The sequence below is a fragment of the Perca fluviatilis genome, chromosome 13, assembly GCF_010015445.1.
Source record: "Perca fluviatilis chromosome 13, GENO_Pfluv_1.0, whole genome shotgun sequence".
Lineage (NCBI taxonomy): Eukaryota > Metazoa > Chordata > Actinopteri > Perciformes > Percidae > Perca > Perca fluviatilis.
The window spans coordinates 1,970,695-1,994,057 of NC_053124.1; the positions used below are offsets into that span (position 1 = coordinate 1,970,695).

The following is a 23,363-nucleotide window of genomic DNA, read 5'->3' on the forward strand; positions in this document are numbered from 1 at the left end:
ATTGGTACTTTTCCATAAGCACAGGTTTCTGATATTTGTGGCGCATTACCAGTCACTCAATCAGAATCAGTAATTAGTGAAAAAATCGCTGCAGCTGCATCAGTTTGCCAGAAGGATTTGCCTTCAAAATAAAAGCAATTGGCACCATGCGGAGCTACAAATAGCATTTCGAAATATATACTCCTAATTGCTTAGTAAAACGTGAAGTTAAATGTGAATTACAACTCTAAGTGTAAAATACTTGATGAAAATGACCATACGTAGCATTGTTTCTCAAGTGAAGTTTTATTGTGAAGGGAGCGACAGGAAGTGGTAGTTGTTGTAATGTGGGTGACTTGTCACCGGTGTGCTGGGGCCATCAGAACCGCTGCAGGTTGGACTCCAAGCAGACAGAGCAGAGCAGCGGCCGCCCACTCACTGATGGACTAACCTGGAGCTCTCATTTTAACACGCAGGTACGTGTCTCGTGCTGGATCAACTTTAGCCAAACTGCCATTGGCATGCTAATGTGGACACTAGCTGTTTGCCTTGTGTTAATGTATCTTCAAATAAATTTTCATAATGTAGTTCAAAAACTTCTTCCAAGACGTTAGCTGAATACATCCTGAAACTAACTAGGCTAACAGTTAATGTGGTTGCTTCAGTGTGTGAGTTAAATTATCAGGAACAATTAAAGATACCATTCACCATTGCAAGATCATTCCATAGTAGTTTCTGTGGTACCAGTAGCAGCAGCAAAGGTGTGTGTGTGTGTGTGTGTGTGTGTGTGTGTGTGTGTGTGTGTGTGTGTGTGTGTGGCACATTTCATACAGGTAAGATTCAAAATGTTAGTACTAGAGCTGGGCAATATATTGATATTATCGATATCGTGATATGAGACTAGATATCGTCTTAGATTTTGGATATCGTAATATGACATAAATGTTGTCTTTTACTGGTTTTAAAGGCTGCATTACACTAAAGTGATGTCATTTTCTTACCAGACTGTTGTATCTGTTCTATTATTTGCCTTTACCCACTTAGTCATTATATCCACATTACTGATGATTATTTATCTAAAATAAATAAATAAATAAATATTTTGTGAAAGCACCAATAGTCAACACTACAATATCGTTGCGGTATTGATATCGAGGTATTTGGACAAAAATATTGTGATATTTGATTTTCTCCATATCGCCCAGCCCTAGTAAGTACTACTACTACGCTGGTAATCAAAGCAGGAGTAGTGGTAACGTTATGGTAATTAATGGTGGAAGGATTTCAGTGGCAGCAGCAGAGCAGTATAGTATTACACCAGAGTTATTAATGATAATAGCTCTAGTAGCAGTCATTTTAATAGTACCCCAATTGTAGTTGTAGAAATTAGCAGGAGATATTGTAATAATATTATCACTAGTAATTTCAGTAGCACTAGTGATAGAAGTAATGGTGGGGTGGGTGATATGAATGAAATTATTTATCATGGTGTATATACACTCACCTAAAGGATTATTAGGAACAACATACTAATACCGTGTTTGACCCTATCCTATCAATATGGGCCAACATTTCTAAAGAATGCTTCCAGGACCTTGTTGAATCAATGACACAAAGAATTAAGGCAGTTCTGAAGGTGAAAGGGATCCCCCACACCATTACACCCCCACCACCACCACCAGCCTGCCCAGTGGTAACAAGGCATGACGGATCCATGTTCTCTTTCTGTTTACGCCAAATTCTGACTCTACCATCTGAATGTCTCAACAGAAATTGAGACTCATCAGACCAGGCAACATTTTTACAGTCTTCAACTGTCCAATTTTGGTGTGCTCGTGCAAATTGTAGCCTCATTTCTCTATTTTTAGTGGAGATGAGTGGTACCCGGTGGGGTCTTCTGCTGGTGTAGCCCATTCGCCTCAAGGTTGTGCGTGTTGTGGCTTCACAAATGCATCGACGCAGCTGCCATGTGATTGGTTGATTAGATAATGTCATTAACGTGAAATTTAACAGGTGTTCCTAATAATCCTTTAGGTGAGTGTATGTAGTTTTGTTTAATCACAAAATCAATATATAGTATATTGTGGCATAAAATAGGGTTGTGCAATTAATCGACTATTGATTTGTCCTCGAACCCAAAAACGATGTAATCGAAAAAAACAATTATTTTGCACTAGGTCTGCACGATTCTGGGAAAAATATGAATCACAATTTTTTTTAGCTTTGAATTGATATCACGATTCTCTGCCATGATTTTTTTCTCACAAAGTGTAATGTTTATTGCACACATGAACCATGACAAAACAAAACAAAATGACAGTACCAAACATAGATTTTTTTTGTTGGCACCTATAGCACATTGCGCATCACCACAAGCCTGTAAACATAGAGGCTTCAATGAATAAAGAAAATAAAGTACATACTGGCCATTTAAGTACAGTAGGCTACCAAAAATAGTGACATATAACACATAGAACTAAATATGGCCCTGATACAGGCTCTATCTCAATTCCTTCAACATGTCTTTACATCATTAAAACTTGTCACTCCCTAGGTGACTTTTCTGGCCCGGGCTAAGCACCCAATGTTTCCAGATCCTAACAACGCCTCTGCTTCATTACATCCATGTACAAATCCTATAGAATAGTGGTATAAATCAGTCAAACAGCAGCTGGGATTACACAGTGTGTGACCCCCCCCCCACAGGGAGCACATAGCTGAGTTGTGTGACCTGTAAGCCGGCTGAGGGATGGATGCGGCTGCTGAAGGAACTCCGCTGTGAGCAGTCCTTGCAGTCCTGTCTCCCTCTTGTGTCCATGTGGAATCTCTCTGCTGCTCGTGACCGAGTGTGGGTTTAGGGGATGCTGCAAGGCAGATGTCAAAGAACTGATGCTGTGCATTGTTAAGTCTCTCATACTGTAGAAGCATACTTTACCACTAATGCTTCTACTCTCTAATCTTCTCTCCCTTTTCCCAGGCTGAGATTGAACAGTGACAATGCAGTGGCTCCTAAAGGTTTTGATCCTCACGCTGGCCCTGTCGAGCCCGACCAGATGCCAAAACAGAAGGAGGAAAGGCCAGAGAGATGATAACCAGGTCATCATTAACGAGGCCAAAAGTGAGTGTTTTAAACAGCCGTGAAATGTATCAGCGCCGTGTATCAGCTTGTTTAAAGCTAATGCATATTTTAATTCCGGCTTCATTGATTAAAACAAGTCAGATTATTGCAAGTCTTACATTATCGGAACTCAAAGCCTTATGTCTTACTGGAGGTACTAAGTGTGTAATAGGTGTTAAATGATTTAAAAGTAGGGCTGCAACTAACAATTATCAATGAATTTGCAGATTATTTTCTAGGTTAATCGATTGATCGTTTGGTCTATAAAATGTCAAAATATAGTGAAAGAAATGTTCATCAAAGTTTCCCAAAGTCCAAGATGATGTGTTTCAACTAAAGCTGTTAAGCACTTAAAGTGCCCATATTATGAAAAAAACACTTTTTCTGGTATTTGGGGTGTTCTTTTGTGTCTCTGGTGCTTCCACACACATACAAACTTTGAAAAAAATCCATCCATGGTGTTCTGAGTGAGATACGGTTTCTGAATGTGTCCTGCCTTCAGTCTCCTGGTGAGCTGTTCAAAATCGGCTCGGACTGTGACGTCACAATCCGAAATGAGCTTGCTAACCGCAACCGTTAGCTCGTAGCATTAGCGTTAGCATGCTAACGCTAATGCTAACACTAGCATGGTACCTCGTTCTCAATAGCAAAGCACTGCTACAACACACACAAGTTCACCATAATCTACAAAAGAACTACTTACATGTGCGCCCTCATTTAGAAGTCTCCCAGCTAATCCTGCCTTGTAACTAACTGAAGTTGGAGAAACAGCCTGTCTTTTACTGTCTCTAGAGTTAGCTAGCTGACATGATCTACATCTGAGCTACTGAGCATGTGCGAGTGCAATCAAAGATAGTACAGAAGAAGAAGAAGAAAAGAGGTCTCACTCTGTAGCTAAAACAGAAACCAGGTGAAAAGAGGATCTACAGCAGTGAGAGAGAGCTGTGCAGTACAACAAAAATATGGTGTTTTTTGAAAATTAAACCATGTAAACCTATTCTGGTACAACCTTAAAATACAATTATGAACCTGAAAATGAGTGTAATATGGGTGCTTTAAAAACAACAATCTAATTAATGACGTGGTTTGTGATTAATTAATCGAAATTCAGCGCATTCGCATATATCAATATTTGCCATGAGAAGCATTTAAAAATATTGAAATGGATTTTGTTAGATGAGTAAATCAATGTATACGCATTATTATTTCGACTCATTTCGATTTCAGCTCAGAGTGACACACACACACCACACACAGACTTGGCTGCTAACTTGTTGCTCCTGCTACCACTATCAGCTGCTCTGTTTCAACAATGTTAGGCTGAATAAATGTGCGCTTTGGCACGCCACTGGCTTTTTTGTCATCTGCTTTTATCAATTTGACAGCTACTGCGGAGAGTTGACCAATTACAACCCTGATAGTAGCAGCAGTCAGCGGTGTCTCTTTTGCCTGTTTAAACTGGCTTTTGTGCATTAGCCTAGCAGTTGAACAATGTAAACAAAAATATTTCTAGATTTTAATCCTTTGGGGAACAAAATCCTCCAGCATTACGTTGTTGAAAATTGGAGCCCTTCCAATGCTGGCTTTTTGAGGCCAACACACGTATCAATATTTAAGAGTAAACAAAATCTAATAATGATACCTTGTATGCAGAATATGTTTTTTTTATTTTAAACACATGGCATAAACAGTTTTAATTAGGATTTGTACTGCAAATTCTCGTGACTCATCTTAACTATATGAGCTGATAAGCAATGAGTTAATAACCCGTTAAAATTAGCAGGGCCAATTTATAGGTTAGGTGCTGTTGGAAATCCACTCAATAGTTTTCAAGATTTCTTGTCTTTGACCAAAAGGGTTTGTCCAGGAAAAAGTTCAACTCAATGGCAGCACAAGATGAAAGATCAGAGGTTTAGCAAAGATCCTCCTCTGTTCACCATGATCATTCATACCATCAGACCATTGCTGGTGGAACAATGGAGCCTACCGCTGTCTCAAATATGGAGATACTGTTATAGAATACACTTCTAGCAGTTTTAATATACCACTGCACCAAGTGCTTGAAACTAGAGCTAGGCAATATGGAGAAAATCAAATATGAAAATATTTTTGACCAAATACCTTAACGTCGATATTGCGGCGATATTGTAGTGTTGACTATTGGTGCTTTCACAAAATATTTACATAATGAGATTTGTGATAAATAATCATGAGTAATGTGAATATAATGACTAAGTGGGTAAAGGCAAATAATAGAACAGATACAACAGTCTGGTAAGAAAATGACATCACTTTACTGTAACGCAGCCTTTAAAACCAGGAAAACACAACACTTATGCCATATTACGATATAAAAAATTTAAGACACTATCTAGCCTTATATATCGATATGGATATAATATCGATATATTGCCCAGTCCTACTTGAAACCTCTCTAAATGTTTGCTGTTGGAATGTAAGCGTGCTGTGTTTTGGCTCCTGCCTAGCCCTGATCTGCCCGGTGGAGATCATGTTCATCGTGGACAGTACCGAGAAAGCCAAATCTCTGCAGTTTGAGCGCCAGAAGGACTTCATCCTGCGCTTCAGCACCAAGCTGATGCAGCTCCAGTCGGCCGGCTGGCGTCTGCGTCTGCGCCTGGCCGCTCTGCAGTACAGCAGCAGCGTGTCCGTGGAGCACAACTTCCGCGACTGGCAGGACGTGGACGTCTTCCAGAGCCGGGTGGCCGCCATGACGTTCATCGGCCACGGCACCTACTCGGCCTACGCCATCGCCAACGCCACGCAGGTGTTCAACCGTGAGACGTCGCCCAGCAGCCTGAGGGTGGCGCTGCTGATGACGGATGGAACGGACCACCCGCGCAGCCCCAGCGCTGTGACGGCCGCAGCCGAGGCCAAGCAGCACAACATCAGGGTGTTCACCATCAGGCTCTCGGGCCTGCCGAGGGACGGCCCCATGGGCGCAAGACTGAGATCCATCGCCAGCGCCCCCCCACAGCAGCATGTCCTCAGCCTCACCGACAGCCATCTGGATGACAGACTCTTCAAGGAACTGGTCAGTCATGTCTGTGTTCAGGGTTGCATCAGTGTTATTAGTCTTCAATAATGATGATGGTTTCGCACTCCCAAATCAAAAATCACACGTTTTATCACAAAACCATATTATATTGATTCTTTGGACAACGATACAATATTTACTGATATACAGAGTCTGCCACGATACGAATTCGATTCAATTCATGGTCCTGCGACCGATACGAGACGATACATAAGCCCATTTAACACAATCTGTTACATTTGTATTTATTTACTAAATAGCAAATACAATATGATTAGAGAATTTCATTACTAAGCTCTTCCAGTCATTTTAATTAAAAACCAACTACTCTTTTTAGTAAAAAGAATAAATATAAAGTAGGAATTTCAAAATAAAGGCGCATTTTAAAGATGACCGTATGTATCGATATTTTCACTTTGTATTGATAATATTGGATGGTTGAGGATTGACTCGATATATCGCCCCAGATCGATGTATCGTTACACCCCTAACATCCACTAGCATTCATAAGGAGAGAACAGAATGTATCAATACTCAGACCATAAAACAAGCAATTAAAACAGATGAGATTTGGATAAATGAAAGCAACGATATGTAATGTAGGATTATATACACATACAGTACGCTGCTCACAGTGTACGTGTACCCCAGGGGGTACTTCTACTGTTGCCAGGAGTTACGTGGAAAGATTGTAGAGGTGAGAGTTACTCTACAATCTTTCCACTAATTTGAAAAAAAATTTAAATTAGGATTTGATGGGAAGAATATATCCACATATTAACATTAAGTGTTGCAGTTATGTAAGAGTGTGTGAAAGCTAGCTGGCAAGCACAGACGTTTAGACAGACAGAGAGAGAGATATACTTTTATTGATCCCCAGGGGGGGAAAGTAATGAATAAATGGTAGAAATAACTAGTTAAAAGTAATGACTGAACAGTTTGAATGATTAGCTAAAGTAATGGAGAAATGAAAAACGTGCAAGTAGAAGCTGTGGCAAAACATGCAAGGTAGTTCGAGTTCAAGTTAAAAAAAAAAGTTTTTCTATACAGAATATAAATGACACATAAGTACCTCTGTTTGTTGGTCCAGGTTTGTGATTTCTGCAGGACGGGACTATGAGTAACTGTCTAACTTCCTCTCTTTTTTTTCTTTCAGAACACAATTGTCAAAACTGGGGTAAGTACTATGAGGCAGAGATGCTCACAAGTCTCTGAACTAGAGGTCAAGTCTCAAGTCTCTGAGCTAGAGTCTTCATATATTTTGCATTAAGCTTTTGTATAGTTCTTGTTGTATGAAGTTTTTAAAGCCAAAGCTTATAATGAATGGCATAGCAGCAGCAGGTGCGATCAACATTTTTGTTGTCCTTTCTCACGTGTGGCCGCGCCAGCAGATACATTATATATTATGTATTATTATGTGTAATGTAGGTAGGTTACGGGTTACGTATGGAGGGGAAGAACATTAATCAGACGTTTCCTAAACATAAAGATTGGTCACGAGTCCCGCATCTCGAGTCCGAGTCGAGTCTGAAGTCACTGTGTGTGCGACTTAAGTGCGACTTGAGTCTGAGTCTTGAACTTGAGTCCCCATCTCTGCTATTGGGTGTTTAAAGTCCCACTCCAGACACATTTACAGTTTGTGAAAATACTCTGTTGTATGTAAAGATACTGTATTTTGTTTAACATGGTTTACCCACATAAAGAAAAGGGGCTGGAAGCACATCTACTCTTTGTCCCTCATTGAGAAATACTGGATCTGGCTTCGCCCACCACTGCTACATTCTAGCATCTACCTTAGGTTGACTGTTCGAAGAACAGCACGCTTTCAAGATGGCTAGAAACATCGGAGGGATTCAGACATGACCGACATGTTTAAGCCTCACGCCGGGTTGACACAGGACTGCAACTGTAGTTTCAGGGTCCTGTCTGAACCCGGCGTCTGCAGTGTTCCCAACTCTTTGCCAATGAAAGTAGCTAGTACTAGTTCCAAAGTACAACTTAGTTGTTTAGTGGTTATATTGGCTGACTGGCTGCATACAGCGCAAGAAGAGATGGACAGAGACCCTGTGCTGTTGGCAGAAGAGCCGTGGACTGTGATTACTCTGAACACCATGCATGGAAATCACTTACAATATAATATATCTGGATTTTCCCCTGATACTCTGAAGTTGCTAAATTTGTTGAAAGTCGTCTTTAAAAAAAAAAAAAAGTTGCAAAGAGGGTTTGAAAAGTCGCTAAATCTAGGGAGAAAGTCCCCAAGTTAGCAACACTAGGCATCAGTCATACCCAGAATCAGATGAGGAGTCTGGTTTGCACTAAAATCGGCGAATAGCAGACGTACCTGAATGGTAAATTGGAGTTAGCCTTTTTTCTTTGTGTGTGTTAGCTTGTAGCTGGCAGTGGCTGACAGCTACGATGACAGTGTGTTTTCCCTCTCTGGTACTGACGGTCCGCTCTGTGCTGGAGGTCTCAGGTTTCTTTGCTGGTTTGTTAGTCAGTGATGGGTTTACGGATTAGTGACGTACAGTACTAGTGCACAGACATCTCCCCCTTCAGGACTTTGTATGGTCAGACATGTTAGGCAACATCAACATAAGAAAAATTTATTTTTCATTATTTATCATTTAAAACAGTGTTGTATTGTGATACTGTGTGCATGAAACACATTCAACGTACAAAAAAAGTCTTACTATTTCACCTTCTTTTTTTTGCTTTGTATCTAAAGCACTTTGTTGATAGTTTTGTTTATGTATTTGTCTTTTCCCCCTTTATTACAGTGCCCCCAGCCAAAGAGCTGTCTGTGTGAGAGGGGGGAGAGGGGTCACCCTGGAAGCCCGGTGAGTGTATTATAGTATGCTCATTCATCTTCATGTACCAAAATATACTGTATAACACAATCTGTGTTCCATCATTCATCAATCACTGTATTTCATACCAAACTACTATCTGCAATGACAGACAGACAGAGGTAGGTGGTGCTAGACAGAAGCCAGGGTTAAAATCAGGCTGGCATTATAAATAAGATCAGAAAGTTCTATGGAGATCTTCCCTTTAGATTATGAGTTATGTTGTTTTGTGTAATTAGGAGATTGTAACGCTGGCGCTAAAGGCAAGGTCAGGGTTGGTGAAAACAGATATCATGTAGATCTGGACAATAAAGTAAATTCATCAACATTATGAATCTCTTGCTGACCTAAATTTACATATATCACAATTCTCAATAAATATTTATAAACCGGCATTAGCTACAACAACCAATGACAAGTTTCAGCCAACAGCCCAAAATCTTGAACTGGTCATAATGTAATTCAACAGGACAAACAATCAGACATGAGCCAACATGAAAAAAGGAAATGCATTTTTCACTTCATTGTTTATTTGACAGGGACAGTGCTCATTAATCAACAGCAAAGTAACTATAAATGAGCCAGAGTTAGCTCAGCAGGCTCATTTTCTTCTGTTGTCCCTGGCCAGTGTATAGGTCATATACTGATCTATATACAACATGCAAATGTGATCATTTCTCTGCATGAGCAAGGAAATGTAATTCCTGACCTTGGAAACAGCAATTTTACAAACAATCCAAACTTTAGGTCCACCTATTAGCTTTTTGTCATGAGCTTTCACAACACAAAACTAGGGCTAGCTGATGTGATGTACAATCTATATCATCGCAGTTTTCAAAACAATCCCAACTTGAGGTCCACTAACTAGCTCTTTCTGGAACTCAACCATATATAACATGGTCTTTCCTGAGTGAATGGAGATAGATCTGCTGAAATGTGAGCTTATTAGCTTTTATGACTACATCCATAGCCATTTTAGGTCTTCTCATCTACGGTGGCTACTAGGGTTGCACAATGTATTGGTTTTTTTATTGTCATCGCAATAAACACATCGTGAAAGGCTGCGAAATATTGCGAAAGATGCTCAGAGATTTTTTTATTATATGAAAGAAATATCAGTAATAAACTGCACCTTAAAGGTCCCATGCCATGGTGCTCTTTGGATGCTTTTATATAGGCCTTAGTGGTCCCCTAATACTGTATCTGAAGTCTCTTTTATATAGACCTTAGTGGTCCCCTAATACTGTATCTGAAGTCTCTTTCCCAAAATTCAGCCTTGGTGCAGAATTACAGCCACTAGAGCCAGTCCCACAATGAGCTTTCCTTAGGATGTGTCATTTCTGTGTCTCTAGCTACTGAAGAGGAGAGAGGGGGGGCATGGTGGAGAGTGGGGGTGTAGCCTTGACCAACTGCCACTTTTCTCGTTTGAAAGCCATGATGTCTCTCTCTCATGGGTGGGCCAAATTCTCTGGGCAGGCAAAGCAGAGAAAGGGGAGATAACCTTGCTTGTTATGACCTCATAAGGAGAAGATTCCTGATTGGTCCATCTGAGCTTTCATTTTCTCAAAGGCAGAGCAGGATACCCAGGGCTCGGTTTACACCTATCACCATTTCAAGCCAATTGGGGACTATAGGCAGGCTGGAGGAACGCATATTAATGTTAAAAAACCTCATAAAGTGAAATTTTCATGCCATGGGACCTTTAAGGGCGCTTTCACACTTGCCTCGTTTAATTCGGTTGAATCACACTAGAGTTGTTGAGCAGGACAGCGCGAAGTCTCGGTGAGCAGAGCAGACGTAGTAACGTCTCTCGCCAAACAATGTCTGATTATTTAAATGAAATGAGCTGGTTTGATCATGGAGATGAGAGAAGTATAGTAGTGGTCCAGAACACAGGACCTTATTCCTGTATTTACTTTGTTGCTCCTGCCCCCAGACACATCCGACCAATAAGAGGAGTGAACGTTCTTGCGTGATTTGTAAGGATGCATTTTAGTACGCTTGGATTTTTCCAGGTGTGAAACCAAACCAAACCAAGGGGAATCGGCTCTAAGTTTACAAACTCATCAACTGATTCGGACCAGAGCAAACTAACTATAGGTGTGAAAACGCCCTAAAATGTAATGTATCATTCTTTTTTTGGTGGTGCCTTTTTATATTCAATTCAAAATTAAATTTGTTCAAAGCAGCCGCAATGCAGAACTGAGTACATTTTAATATCTTTTTATTTATCGCAAGAAATATCGTTATTGCGATATTAAACAACGCTATCGCATATTTTCCTAATATTGGCTACGCTCGAAATCAATCATATTGTGAAAAAGCTAGTAAGTGGACCTTGAGGTAGGATTGTTTAGTTGAACTGTGTGGCCATAGATTTTGGTCATATTGTCCAGCCCTAGTATCATCTTCAGTGGACCCTGAATATCTGGTACATTTCATTGACGATCTGGCTAGCAGTTGCTTTGCGTCAAAGTGTTAGACAGGTGGACAGAGTCTCACCATCACTGAGCCGTGCCGCTAGCTGCCGATCTCACTTCCTCCGCCACACAGAGCCCAGTAAGCCTCAAACAGTGGCTTGTTATCCCTGGATGCAGGTGTATCTGGCCAGCATTCAAAGCACTGCCGGGGGAAAAAATGTGAAAGTGCAGGAAATGTTTCCCACAATGCAAGTGTAGCAGGTGGTGCAGGGGCCTGCTGAAAGGGCTGTTTTCACTGGTGGAGAGGCCCTCGGAAAGAAGCAAAGGTCAACGACGGAAGATTAAACACGGCAAACACACGGACTGAGAAGATCTGAGAACCTGCTGCACTGAGGTGGACGTTTATGTTGGACAGGGGTTACAGACAGGTCGCACCGAGAATGTCCCATCTCACCTTTGTCTAAATACACACAGAGTCCAAAGTGAACAAGGGGCCCAAATATTCTCATTGGGTATAATCTCTTGCTTTTCTTTCATGTAGGGGAAACCAGGCGAGCCGGGCTCTGACGGAGCTCCAGGTCCAAAGGGATCTCGTGTAAGTCTCTTATTGTCTTCATAATCCAGCGCTGGTTACAGAAAGAATCCATGAAGTGTCGTTTGATGTGCTGTTTTGTCTGGGCTCGGTCACTGTAGGGGGAACCGGGCATTAATGGACGTCCAGGAATGGAGGGCCTTGAGGTAATCATCAAATGTTTTTCCCAACCTTCTCTTGCCTGGGTCAAGCTGTAAATCAGAGTATGGTATTCTGTTTCTATTCTCTATTATCTCCATGCTATTATCTAAGCATGGAGGGAGCTCCAAATGGATTCTATTGGCCCTTTCTTTACACAGTTTGACCTTTAAAACACTGTACTGTTAAATAGGGGTGGTCTCACATATTCAATTCGATTACGATTATCCTGTCAATGCTTCAATACGATTCTATATCTTGATGCATCACCATGCGCCACTTTCTCAAATTTCTTATATATTTCTACACATGGTTTTCATCAACAAATTCCATCAGTCAGATATACAGTATATGAACTCCCCTTTTTATTGTAACTGCTCTTAAAAAAACACTTCCTGAATGTAGCGGAGTCTGAACACAGCAAAGAGCAGACAAAAGGCAGAAACTAAAAAAGCAGCGACCGGGAAATCAACAAGTAACATCAGCAGGCAATAATCGATTATGATCTGTCACTGCATCGATGCAGAATCGTCCACGCCCGCATCGCGATGCATCGATGAAATGATTAATTTCAACACCCCTACTGTTAAATACTGCAGTCTAGAGGCGAGGCCAACGGAGAATCCATTTGCTTGCGGAACATCAACTCTTTTGGTGTGTGTAGATCGATCCCGTGTACTGTTCACCTGTCTTATATTGAGAGCTTGTTGACGTTTTCATTCATCTGTTGGTGTAACAGTTGATCTGTGAAGGACAGAAACTGCCTGAACAATATCGTTAAAGTCTGCTCCAAAATTATTGGAGCCCATCAGAGTGGGAAAAAAGCGTATTCTCCAAAAGGCGAAACGTATTATTAATCATGACCATATTTTGTCCAGTGAGTTTACACTAATGCCCTCAGGACGGCGCTATCTGTCGTCTCCCAGAAAGACTAACCAAATCCTTCATTCCCTCGGCCATTAAGCTGCTGAATGTGGAGTAGCTGTCTTGATGGAAGTGTATTTTGCACAAATCTCATATTTGTTATGTGTTTAAAATTGGGGGATTGCAATTCGTTTTTGTATGTGCAATATACTCGGCACTTTATCCATTTATCAGTTCTTATTTCAAATATTTTTCTTGTTCTGAATCTCACTCTTTCCCATATGCCTTTGTATTGTGCTCCCTCTGTCACTGATGACTGGCAGTATGTGTATGTATGTTTCGGTGGACTGTTGAAACTGAATTGCCCTTCGGGGATGAATAAAGCTATCTGTATCTGTATCTAGTAAGAAGCAATGGGCCAATATACAGAGTATTTTAATTATTCACACAGATTTCTCCCCTTTTCAAGTTTCAGGTTGTCTCTTTCAAACGTAGTGTAACATTTTGGGAAATACACTTATTCACTTTCTTCCCAAGAACGAGATGAGAAGATTAAGATTAATCTACAGGAGCCAAGAGGCAATTAGCCTAGCCTAGCCTAGCCTAGCTTAGCATAACGACTGGAAGCAGGGTGGAACAGCTAGCTAGGTTTGGCTGTTCCAAAGTTCCAGAATACACCTAGCACACTCTTCCGTCCGAGACACAGCAAGAATGGATGGCACTATGTCTGTCTAGTCTCACAAAGTGACTGTTGTCAAAGACAAAAAATGAGTAGTCTGATCCTGGCATAAAGTTTACTAATTCTCACATTGCATCTCTTCTGTTTAAACAAGTATACACAAACTGAAGTGTAAATGTGCTGGAACTATTTTGTTACAAGATTCAAGGTCATTTTACAACACAGGGTGGCACAATGAAATATAAGCAGTAGCCCCTTCACTCCACACACACACACACACACACACACACACACACACACACACACACACACACACACACACACACACACACACACACACACACACACACACACACACACACACACACACACACACACACATTCAAATATTTAAATTAGAATAGGATAGAATGAAAGTTTATCCATTTTCCCAGTATTTGTGTGCAGTGCAGATTGCCAGATACAGTCGGTCAGCACAGGTTTTGGTAAGTTAAATGTCTCTGTACAGGTGCAACGGGACAACCTCACTGTGATGATCACTGCGCCCAGCAGTTTCACCCAAGAAATGAACTTTGGACAGCTGGTTTCCCCCTGCTTTATCTATCTCTCTAGAACAATAAGTGTATTTCCTGAAATGTTGACTAACATCATAGGTAAATATAACTTTAATAAAACCATACCTACAGAAAAACCACAGTTTGTTTTATGTAAGGGATCTACAGATATTATATGGGTTAAATCCATTTTTTGTAATATATAAAACTGTACTACAATTAGCAAAAATAGTCTTCATCTATGGAATCTCCCATCCCATTAAGTAGAGTTGTGTTGGTTGGTTGATTTTCTTAAACAGAAGCGTGATGGTTGGTGGACAGCCAACTGATATACTGAACTGATATCAAAGTTGAATTAAAATGTCCCTTTCTCTAGGGTCGGCCTGGAAGCATAGGGGAAAAGGTATGTCTTATCATTATTTTTGATATAATACGTTTTTAAAATACAATTTCTATTCATGATGCTTCACTGCCACATCCAGGTAAAGAAAATATGTCTTAACTGTTTCTATGCATGTTTAGAGGGCTCTGTGATCCTACACACACAGACAGTTTGAATACTACAAAGCGGGCAGACTTTATGAGCCGTGTCGGACTTGGCTCAGTGTCCAGATTAGAAAGATGTTGGCTCTGAGCTACACTCACCTGGATCTGTAAGAAGGGTTTATAGTGTACATATTACCGTTATTACTCTCTTCTTATTGTTTCTATTTCCTATTTTATTCTTTGTGTATTTTTCTATGCTATTTATATTTGATGTGTATTGTTGTTTTGTGCTGTGCTACATTGAGCTGCTGTGACAAGTTAATGTCCCCATTGTGGTATCAATACAGTCTCTTTTATCTTATCTGGTTGTATTTTCTAGGGAGAACAGGGTGAATGTGGTGCCCCCGGTAAGAAGGGAGAACGGGTAGGTGTTATTATTTATTAATTAATTTAATCAACATGTTTTTCTGTTGCTAAGAGATGCTTGTAAATGTAGTGATGCTAAGTTGATGTCTTTCCTTAGGGTGCAGATGGAGCTCCTGGCCCCAGAGGCCCCAGAGGAGAGCAGGTGAAGTTTTTTATTATTTAAAATTTTGATTCCATTAACCAATACTCGTATTTTGTATATTTGTACTTTGTACATCATACACAGATCCTCAGATAATCTTAGCTCAGATGTCTTCCCTCTTATCTGATGCTTTGTGATCATCATCAGTGTTGGTAACCAATCACATTAACATACAGCACTTCACAAATATGGATCCACAGACAGACAGACAGTTGCATAGTTCTGGCACCTCAGCAGCCTTGTTGAGCTAACATTCACATGGAGGGCATTAAAGGTAAGAATGGCAAGAGAACTGCAGTTCAGTCGTTTTGGACTGTAACCACCATGTTCTTTTTTATTGTTACTTTTTATTGTCTATTTTATTTTATATTTAACTTTGGACAGAGCCAGGCTAGCTGTATCCCCCTGCTTCCATTATTTTACACACAGACATGAGATTGATATATGGATCTTCTCATCTCACTCTCAGAAAGAGAGTGAAAAAGGGCATTTGCCAAAATGTCATCTATCCTTTTAAGAAATGGCCAACAATGTGTGTCGTTCACATTCATTCAAAGTAGTATACTAGAATCTCAGGGTCATTTATTGTTTGAGTAGGCTTTAATGTAGGTGTTCATGTTTATGCTTGATATTACCACCATGCAGTACACCCATGGAACAGAGGCATGCCATGTTTTCATTTAAAAATTGAGGAGACTCAATGCGTATGAGTCTTCATACCTGAACGGGTGTGTGGTCAAATTGAAAGATTCCTGTGTCCCCCCACATCCGCGCTGAAACAATCAGCGCTGCAGTGAAAGCCACACACTCCGAGTCCATCTCCTGCTCTGCACTTGTGGAATGTGAGCTGTGGATTAGGTCTTATCCCCCTCCTAATGTAGCCTTTCCAAAGCGGGGAATCCAAGCTCGAAATGTTTGGTTGTAGTCTTTGAGCAGACGTGGTCCCAGAGGATTAGGATTTGAGCACATGTTATCAATTCGCCCTCTTCTTAAATGCTTGTTGCCCCCTCTAGCATCGGTAGAACAACAGCGGCCATCGTCGGCGTGCCATTCGGTTTCACGTCCTTCTGATCTGTCTGTCTCCATATTCCCATGAAATGTACCTACCCACACTGCCAAAAAGTGTATTCACAAACCTGGAAAACCAAAGTATACACCATCACAGTCTCAGTATGAGACCACCAGACTCAGTGTAATTTATATCTTATAAAAGTTCACAACTTCAAATAATGAAATGATCTCATTTTAATGAAACAGCTGGGTTTTTTGCATGTTTTGGCCCATTGACTATTTTCTATTTTCCATTCCATTTTCTAAAAGCATGCTTAATGCCTGGAGCTACAGTACAGAAGCTCAGTTTAGCCCCTCAATACAGTACGGGATTATCATAGAAGGGGTCTAGTTTGGAGATCCAGTGGCTTACTGTCTGGAGCCTATACTTCACCACCACCGTGGAACTGGTGGCCTCTATGTTGTGTTGGTTGTTATTGCAAATATCTTGACTTTAGGATCTCTTCGGCGTTGATCCCCAAAGATTTTGTTTCCACTCCGGTCACACTCCTCTCAGCTTCCAGCAGAGGGCAGTCACAGCTCACCAACCACAGACACACACTGGCTTCCCAATGTTTCACATGTCAAATATATCACTCATGGGGCGACCTCTAGCTCACCCAGTAAGAGCGTGCGTCCCATGTAGGCTGAGTCCTTGGCAGCGGCCCGGGTTCGAATCCAACCTTATTTTCTTTTATTATAACAGAAAAAGTCAAATAACTTTGTATTATTGCATGTCTCATATAGCTTTCTCCCATACAGTTAGGTTGACATAAAACCCTTCATAGAATTTAGCAAATCATGAAAAACAAAGATTACATTTTCAAAAGCAGGCTACCACACAGCCAACTCAGAACAACCGGTTTCACAGCCTGAATATGTAAACTCTCTGGTTGTGTGGGAATTTCTGAGGCTCAAAGTCGGCAAATCTGCCAAAATCTGCTCTGAGTGTCACACAATTACAGTGTGAAAAACAGTTTACTGACTGCACAACTAGTTGGGCCAAAATTTGCTGTAAACCTAAATTGATATGTGGGCCGGATAAAAAATTTTGAAGGAATTTGGTCCCCGAGCCTTGAGTTTGACACATGTGATCTACACTATCTAATAAAAATAAAAAATAAATATATATATATATATATATATATATATATATATATATATATATATATATATATATATATATATATATATATATATATATATAATCACTCGTGCATGATTAACTGTTACATTATAGAGGCTCAGCCCTAGTTTCAACTGTCTCTAGTCTAAGGGGATCTGAATGGAAGTAGAATCAACATGATGACATACCTTAAAGGAATACGCCACCGTTTGTTGAAATAGTTCTTATCATGGTCTACCCTGGCTGTAGATAGATGGGCCAACGCATTTTTTGCAAAGAAATGGAGAAATTTAATCTTACATGATATATGCAAAACTGTAAAGTTAAGAGCCTATACTTTGCATTGTTGTAGTATCAACAGGTATTAGGGCATTTAGCATTTACATTACTGTTAATCAGTCATCACTTGATTACACATTGTATTACCTTGTTATGATATAAGAAGTGACCCATCTCTTCACATTAATGTGCCAAACATAATGTGCCACATGAAGAGACAGTGCAGCATATGGCATTAGCAACAGCTGAGAAGATTTGGGTCTGTGGTGACCAGGTCCACCTCACACAAACTTCCTTCTCCCATTCTCTCTCTTTACTAACACACACACGCACACATGGCAAACACGGCACCGAGTAGGGCTCTCCGATGCTCGGAGGCGAGCCGTGGCCGGCTCAGATCCCTGCTGCTGGAGGAGATGCGACAGCGAGAACCGGTTCCACGGCTTGGTCAGCGACATGAACTCGTAGCGGCCGGGGGAGCTTCCGAGCACCGGGCTTCCACCGCTGCGAACGGAGTTTTTAGCTTTAGGAGAAGGCCTTCTATCTGTTAGTCCTACCGACGGAGACACTAGGCGTTATGTAGTTGACCCGCGGTGGTGAAATGTCTGCAGTTCTGGGCGGGTTGTTGCCGTGTTCTGATTGTTGTCATCTTAGCTCCGCCGAGACCAAACAGACATGCCATTTCAAAAATCTTTCATTTATTGTCAGAAATATCATGTTTTCAAAAGCATCACTTTCATAAAATTTTATGTGACATATTTAGACTGCAAGCAGACACATCCGGACAAACGAGCAGGCTTATGTGCCGGGGCTGAGCCCCGGAGAGCCCCAGCCCAATTTAACCCCTGCTCACAACATGCTAACCGGCAACATAGGATTCCATTCACTACGCTAAGCTAACTAGCGGCGGCGCTGCCGGTGTTGCACCGGACTAAAACAATGCATGCACAAAAAATGCGTTGGCCCACCTATCTACAGCTAGGGGAGACCGTGATAAGCCCTATTTCAACAAACGGTGGCGTATTTCTTTAAAGGGGAACTCCGCTGATTTTACACATCTAGTCTGTCTCCAGGTGTTGGAAAGTACTACTGCATATGTGAAAGAAGTTATATAAAGCCTTTTGCCCTCTGATAAATTGCCTTAACTGATGTCACTTGAGTCAGTGTCAGTTGGGTCTGAAGCTTACAAGTTTGGGGGTGGGGAGAAAGGATTGATCTTCCCCAAAACCTCTGTAGCCCTGCTCACCTCTGCTGCAGGCTACATTAGCCACTACTAGCATAACGCACCTGAATCTCCGACCCAACTGTCGGAGGTCTAAGCTAAGCTAGAAGCGGCTAATGTAGCCGCACCACAACCAAGCCTCCGACCAAATTGATGTTGGTTGAGCTGCATTGTGGGTAATGCGCCAGGTTTTTCAAAAGGAAGAAAAAGGTGTAACATAAAAATGACAATATCTCTGGTTCTCTGCATCGCATTTAACGTCCCATAGTTAATAACCTATATGTAACTGTTATCCTTAGCCTAACCCCAACCATTTAATCCTAATAATATGACTATGTACACTTGGGTGGTGCTGTTGAAGATACTCTCAGTAATCACAACAGTAACCCCTGCTGTCATAGCCAGTGGGAAGCCAGTGAGGGATCTGTGTATCAGTGAGACACACACTTCCCAGAGAGTGGGCAGTGACGAGAAGGGGGAACTGAAAAAGAAAAAACCCACAGCTCTTACATTACCTTCTGTTTGAACTCTCCGATAAAGGCAAAGATTGTCAAATACGCTAAACGTCACGATTTGTGTATCTCAAACCCAAAAGATACCAGCAATATCAACTAGTTCTTCATATTGAAAATGCAAGAGTTTTTGTTTTTCTTTAAAATTGAATTCCTTTTATGTTATTTATGGAATCATATGTATTTACTTGCCCTTTCCTGTTTTGTTCCCATCACAGGGAGCCAGAGGAGCAACTGGAGACCAGGGTCCAGAGGGGACACCTGGATCTAAAGTAAGAACACTGACAGTCATGTTTCTTATATATATAAATATATATATATATATATATATATATATATATATATATATATATATATATATATATATATATATATATATATATATATATATATTTATTATATATATATATTTTTGTAAGCGTCTTTTTCCCTTCCGTAAAAGGGTGACCGAGGACTGAGGGGAGCATCTGGACCTCCGGGAGATAATGGCATTGGGTTCCCTGGTCCCAAGGTACATTTAGGTTTGGTTTAGCATTTGATTACATAATTTTCTTGCCTATCTGCGAGAAAGCCAATGTGTGTCTTGTATACTTTAGTTTATCTGTAATCTGTAAACTTGATTTTTCAGGGTGACAAGGGAAACCAAGGAAGACCAGGTCCTCCTGGACCAATGGGTATGGGTGAACCAGGGACACCAGTGAGTTGACAAAACTAAAGCCCGTTTCCCACTGGACAAAAGAAAATGTAACATCTGGTGTTTGTCTGCAGTGGGGAAAGTTACAATCGGCCCTAGGGGGGCCTCGAGTCACTGCAGGGGGACCTCCAAATTATTGTTCATTTTTTTAAAAGTTTTTTCAAATACTAAAATGTCTTAACATGAATCCAACATACTATTACCACACTGATGATAGTCTTACTGGCCTATAGGTAAGGTCAGTAAGACCATCCACAGACACAGTTAATATGAAGTAACACTGTGCCACTGTGATTTATAAAACCATGCCAACTATTTTAATAGCTTAAATGCACTTAAAAGGTCTGTATAAAGACTTTAGGCCACCCTACATGTTATTGTAGGCCCAGTTTAATATGCAACTTAATTTTATACAATATTATGTAGTAGGGTGTCCCTGATCTGTCTGTCTTTAAGTTAAGGGGTCCTTGGCTTAAACAACTTTGAAGCCCCCTGCATTAGAGGCAATTCGGTCGATGCCTAAAAAGTATTATAAAGTTTGGAAGTGATGGCACAGTGGATATAACATGCCTTTGGTGTGGGAGATCCGGGATTTATTCCCACTGCGATACATCAAACAAAGTGTCCCTGAGCAGGACACTTAACCCCTAGTTGCTCCAGAGGCGAGTGCAACCTCTGATATATAGCAATTGTAAGTCGCTTTGGATAAAAGTAATGTAATGTAATGTAATAATATTGAATTCGGTACTCAGCCCTACTCCGCAGGCTTGGGTCCGTCTTTCTGCAAGCGACGCTCGGACATTGTTCCAAATAAGTGGGCACCGAGTTTGAAAGAGAGACTGAATAAGTAACCAATATAAAAAAGACGTAACCTCCATAACATTTTCACTGGCCTCCATGCTGCTTTCTACTTTTACTGAGCCTGTTTTCTGGTGCGTTTTTGAAATTGAATGTGAAGCACCAGACCAAAACAAAATGGGAAAGGTGTCTATCCCCTATTTTTAGTGGGTGTGTTAAAAAGCCTGCATATACACACTAGTTTTATAAAAAAATTTGGGGGGCATTTCTGCCTTTATTGGATAGGAAAGCAGAGAGATATGAAAGAGAGAGGGGGGAAGACATGCAGGAAATGCATATGTGCGCCCGCTCTACCAACTGAGCTAACCGGCCACATATACACACTAGTTTAGATTTATAAAGGAAAAACACATTATGTCGCAAACCCACAGTGATCGTTCCACACACATAGTTTTTTTTGGGGCTTTTCCACCTTTAATTGACAGGACAGCTAGGTGAGAAAGGGGAGAGAGAGGGGGAAGACGTGCAGGAAATCATCACAGGTCAGGCTCAAACCCTGGACCTCTGCATCGAGGCATAAGCTTCTCAGTATATGTGCACCTGCTCTACCCACTGAGCCGACCCGGCCGCACAAATGTTGTTTTTTTTGTCTGATGAGATCCCCTCTAGGATTTTATACCCAGTGGTACAATGTAAAATTGGAGAACATTTACAATTATTTAAAAAATATTTTAATGATGTCATTTCCATACATGTCTTATATACTAAATCCCAAACTGAGTAACTGAGTCATTTTTCAATGCTTTGCATAGCACAAACACTTCAGTTTATCTCCATTGTTTTGGGCTTCTGTATTGGAAAATCACATATTTGTCTATTAACATATCTTACTATTGACTGTTTTTTAATTTTTAGCTGTGTGAACTCTTTACCTCTGTTTTGATGTATTGACCCTGATGGCCTAACTTTATGTTCTTCTGTTTATCTAAAGTGCAGAGACTGGCTTTTCTCTACCTCCCATTTTGATCACAGATTTGGAGGTCAGAGATCAGATGGACTGATAGTCAGAAGAGCTGTTAATGGACCTTTTTCACAGCAGACATGTTGACTTGTCATAGTAGGAAAAGCACAGCTGAAATTGATAACCTTAACGATGGCTCAGTTCCAGTCAGCATGCACAATACCAGGACCTCTCCTAAGTGGAATGCAGCCATCATTAATGGTTTAATACCAGGACCTCTCCTAAGTGGAATGCAGCCATCATTAATGGTTTAATACCAGGACCTCTCCTAAGTGGAATGCAGCCATCATTAATGGTTTAATACCAGGACCTCTCCTAAGTGGAATGCAGCCATCAGTAATGGTTTAATACCAGGACCTCTCCTAAGTGGAATGCAGCCATCAGTAATGGTTTAATACCAGGACCTCTCCTAAGTGGAATGCAGCCATCATTAATGGTTTAATACCAGGACCTCTCCTAAGTGGAATGCAGCCATCATTAATAGTTTAATACCAGGGTCTCTACTAAGTGGAATGCAGCCATCATTAATGGTTTAATACCAGGGTCTCTACTAAGTGGAATGCAGCCATCATTAATGGTTTTGAACACACCTGTGCTTTTCCTACTATGACATGTCAACATGTCTGCCGTGAAAAAGGTATATTTGACCCCCTCCCCAGTGCTGTCAGCTTGTTAGAGGGTTAATAAGCAAGTTATTCTCCAAGACTCTGTTCATTCTCCCAGACTCTCATGATGAACTGAACCTTCTTTGCGCAAAGAATAAATACTTTAAAGACTTGCAGCATCCATTTTGGTGCGGAGCTTTAAAATTCATGTCCCCTCCTTTTGAACCACATAAGTTACTGTTGGCAGTGCAGCTTTTTTTAAAGCAACTTTGTATTATTGTTTTGCGTGAATATTATAGTGCTTCCAGTTTACAATTACTAATATAATGTCATATCTGTTAATGCAACATTTGATATTTCTCTTTGTGTTGCTGAGTTTAGGGTCCAGCAGGGCCACCAGGGATGCAAGGATCGCCGGGGTTTTCGGGTGAGGGTCTCCCAGGGCCCAAGGTAAGTTCCAGGACAAGCTGGCTCACTACAACTAGCATGTGTCATTTTATCTATCCTTTATTTAAAGTGATGTTTCGGAGTAATTTCACCCTAGGGTTCTTTGCACCATGACCTCGAGCCAAACAACCCCCTCAGAAGCTTTTTTCCGCTGGGTCTAACATTGGACGAGTTAGCGTTATGACAGGGTGAATTACTCCGAACCATCACTTTATGATCATCTGCAATGCACGGGGATACGCATTTCCCAAAACAATGACAAAGTGCTTACAAAATATGAGATGTGACACAAATAGAGGGAAGAAAGACT

At 40.9% G+C, this 23,363-nt stretch overlaps 1 protein-coding gene across 1 annotated transcript in view; it reads left to right on the forward strand.

Moving 5' to 3' along the window:
- The first annotated feature begins 365 nt into the window (after nucleotides 1-365).
- The window catches only part of col28a1a (collagen, type XXVIII, alpha 1a), a 53,446-nt gene continuing 30,448 nt past the window's right edge, over nucleotides 366-23,363 (forward strand). The window contains exons 1-14 of the mRNA XM_039821130.1: nucleotides 366-455; nucleotides 2,957-3,097; nucleotides 5,584-6,149; nucleotides 7,309-7,329; nucleotides 8,930-8,989; nucleotides 11,960-12,013; nucleotides 12,112-12,156; nucleotides 14,622-14,648; nucleotides 15,111-15,155; nucleotides 15,255-15,299; nucleotides 19,707-19,760; nucleotides 19,931-19,999; nucleotides 20,117-20,185; nucleotides 22,988-23,056. Of these exons, the coding sequence (XP_039677064.1) occupies nucleotides 2,977-3,097; nucleotides 5,584-6,149; nucleotides 7,309-7,329; nucleotides 8,930-8,989; nucleotides 11,960-12,013; nucleotides 12,112-12,156; nucleotides 14,622-14,648; nucleotides 15,111-15,155; nucleotides 15,255-15,299; nucleotides 19,707-19,760; nucleotides 19,931-19,999; nucleotides 20,117-20,185; nucleotides 22,988-23,056 (1,245 nt within the window). The 5' untranslated portion in view covers nucleotides 366-455; nucleotides 2,957-2,976. The remainder of the gene's footprint in view (nucleotides 456-2,956; nucleotides 3,098-5,583; nucleotides 6,150-7,308; nucleotides 7,330-8,929; nucleotides 8,990-11,959; nucleotides 12,014-12,111; nucleotides 12,157-14,621; nucleotides 14,649-15,110; nucleotides 15,156-15,254; nucleotides 15,300-19,706; nucleotides 19,761-19,930; nucleotides 20,000-20,116; nucleotides 20,186-22,987; nucleotides 23,057-23,363) is intronic.